General features: G+C 63.9%; 1 protein-coding gene across 1 annotated transcript; it reads left to right on the top strand.

Moving 5' to 3' along the window:
- Positions 1-15: 15 nt before the first annotated feature.
- Positions 16-1,118, top strand: H696_00755 (hypothetical protein). Its single transcript, XM_009494639.1, has 2 exons — positions 16-143; positions 276-1,118. The coding sequence occupies exons 1-2, from the start codon at positions 44-46 to the stop codon at positions 1,079-1,081; spliced, it is 906 nt and encodes a 301-aa protein (XP_009492914.1). The 5' UTR covers positions 16-43; the 3' UTR covers positions 1,082-1,118.
- Positions 1,119-1,287: the final 169 nt, after the last annotated feature.

Here is a 1,287-nt window from a genome sequence, read left to right as displayed (position 1 = left end):
CCCCCCCCGCACGCGCACAGATGAGACTGGTTATGGACATCGGATGCTGAAGTCCATGGGCTGGAACACCGGCGATGGTCTTGGACGTCAGCGCCAGGGCCTCACATCCCACATCAAGGTGACCATGCGCACGGATAACCGCGGTATGTTCGCAACGTGTTGATGCTTTCCCCCCCCCCCCCCCCCCCCCGCCTGCGGCTCGCTGCCCATCCATGCTGACTTGCCTACCTCCTACTGCCTGCCTTTCTCCCTCTCTCGCTTGCCCCTGGGCGCAGGCATCGGCGCGGACCGTAACACTGGCGACAACTGGCTGGAGAATGCCATGGCCTTCAATGATGTGTTGGCTGACCTGAACAGCGCTTTTGCCAACCCCTCGACCGAGGGCGAAGCGGCGTCCGAGCAGCCCGCCCCGGCTCGGTCGCAGACCCGGCGCAACCTGCTGTACCGGCGCTTTGTCCAGAGCAAGGACCTGTCCACCTACGAGAAGAAGGACATGGATGCCATCTTCGCTTCCAGCCGGATGTCCGTGACCAAGAAGAGCAAGAAGCGCGATGCCAATGGGGATTCCAACAACGAGGACTCCGGCAGCGGGCTGGGCTTCGGCGGAATGGGCCTGGGAGGTGGGTCGGATTCCGATGACTCGGACGACTCGGACTCTGAGACCCTCGGCGGGGTGAAGACCATCACCCAGTCGGTGTCGATGTTCGATTATTTCAAGCAGCGCGCCGCCGAGGCCGAGGGTCGTGCGGCTCCTGAGTCCCGGGCAAAGCGCGCCCGCTCCACCGATGATGAGAGTGACGACCAGCAGGAGACCGAGGCCCCTGAGGCCCCGGCCCCCAAGCGGTCGAAGTCCTCCTCTTCCTCTTCCTCCTCCTCTGCTGACAAGAAGCTGGCCAAGAAGGAGCAGAAGGCCGCTGCCAAGGCCGCTGCCAAGGCCGCTGCCAAGGCCGAGAGCAAGAAGCAGAAGAAGCAGGAGAAGGCCGAGAAGAAGCGTGACAAGCAGAAGCCCAAGACCAAGGACGCCGAGCGGGCCATCCGCAAGGCGGTCAAGTCGGCCATGCGTGCCAGCAAGAAGGGCTAGGTCGCGTACGTGTGTGCGTATGTGTGTGTGTGTGTGTGTGTCCTCCCCGGGGGCTGCCCCGCCAATCTGCGTGCCGCACGCCTCTCCCCCGCACTGCTCCCTGCCCAGCGCACCGGCGGAAAACCCGGTCCATAACCAATAAACATTTGAAATACCACAAACGAGGACCCCCCCCCCCCCCGCTTGCCAAGACGGTGTCTCCTCCG

This window comes from Fonticula alba (assembly GCF_000388065.1).
Source record: "Fonticula alba strain ATCC 38817 unplaced genomic scaffold supercont2.1, whole genome shotgun sequence".
Lineage (NCBI taxonomy): Eukaryota > Rotosphaerida > Fonticulaceae > Fonticula > Fonticula alba.
This window is presented reverse-complemented; position numbering and strand designations above follow the sequence as displayed.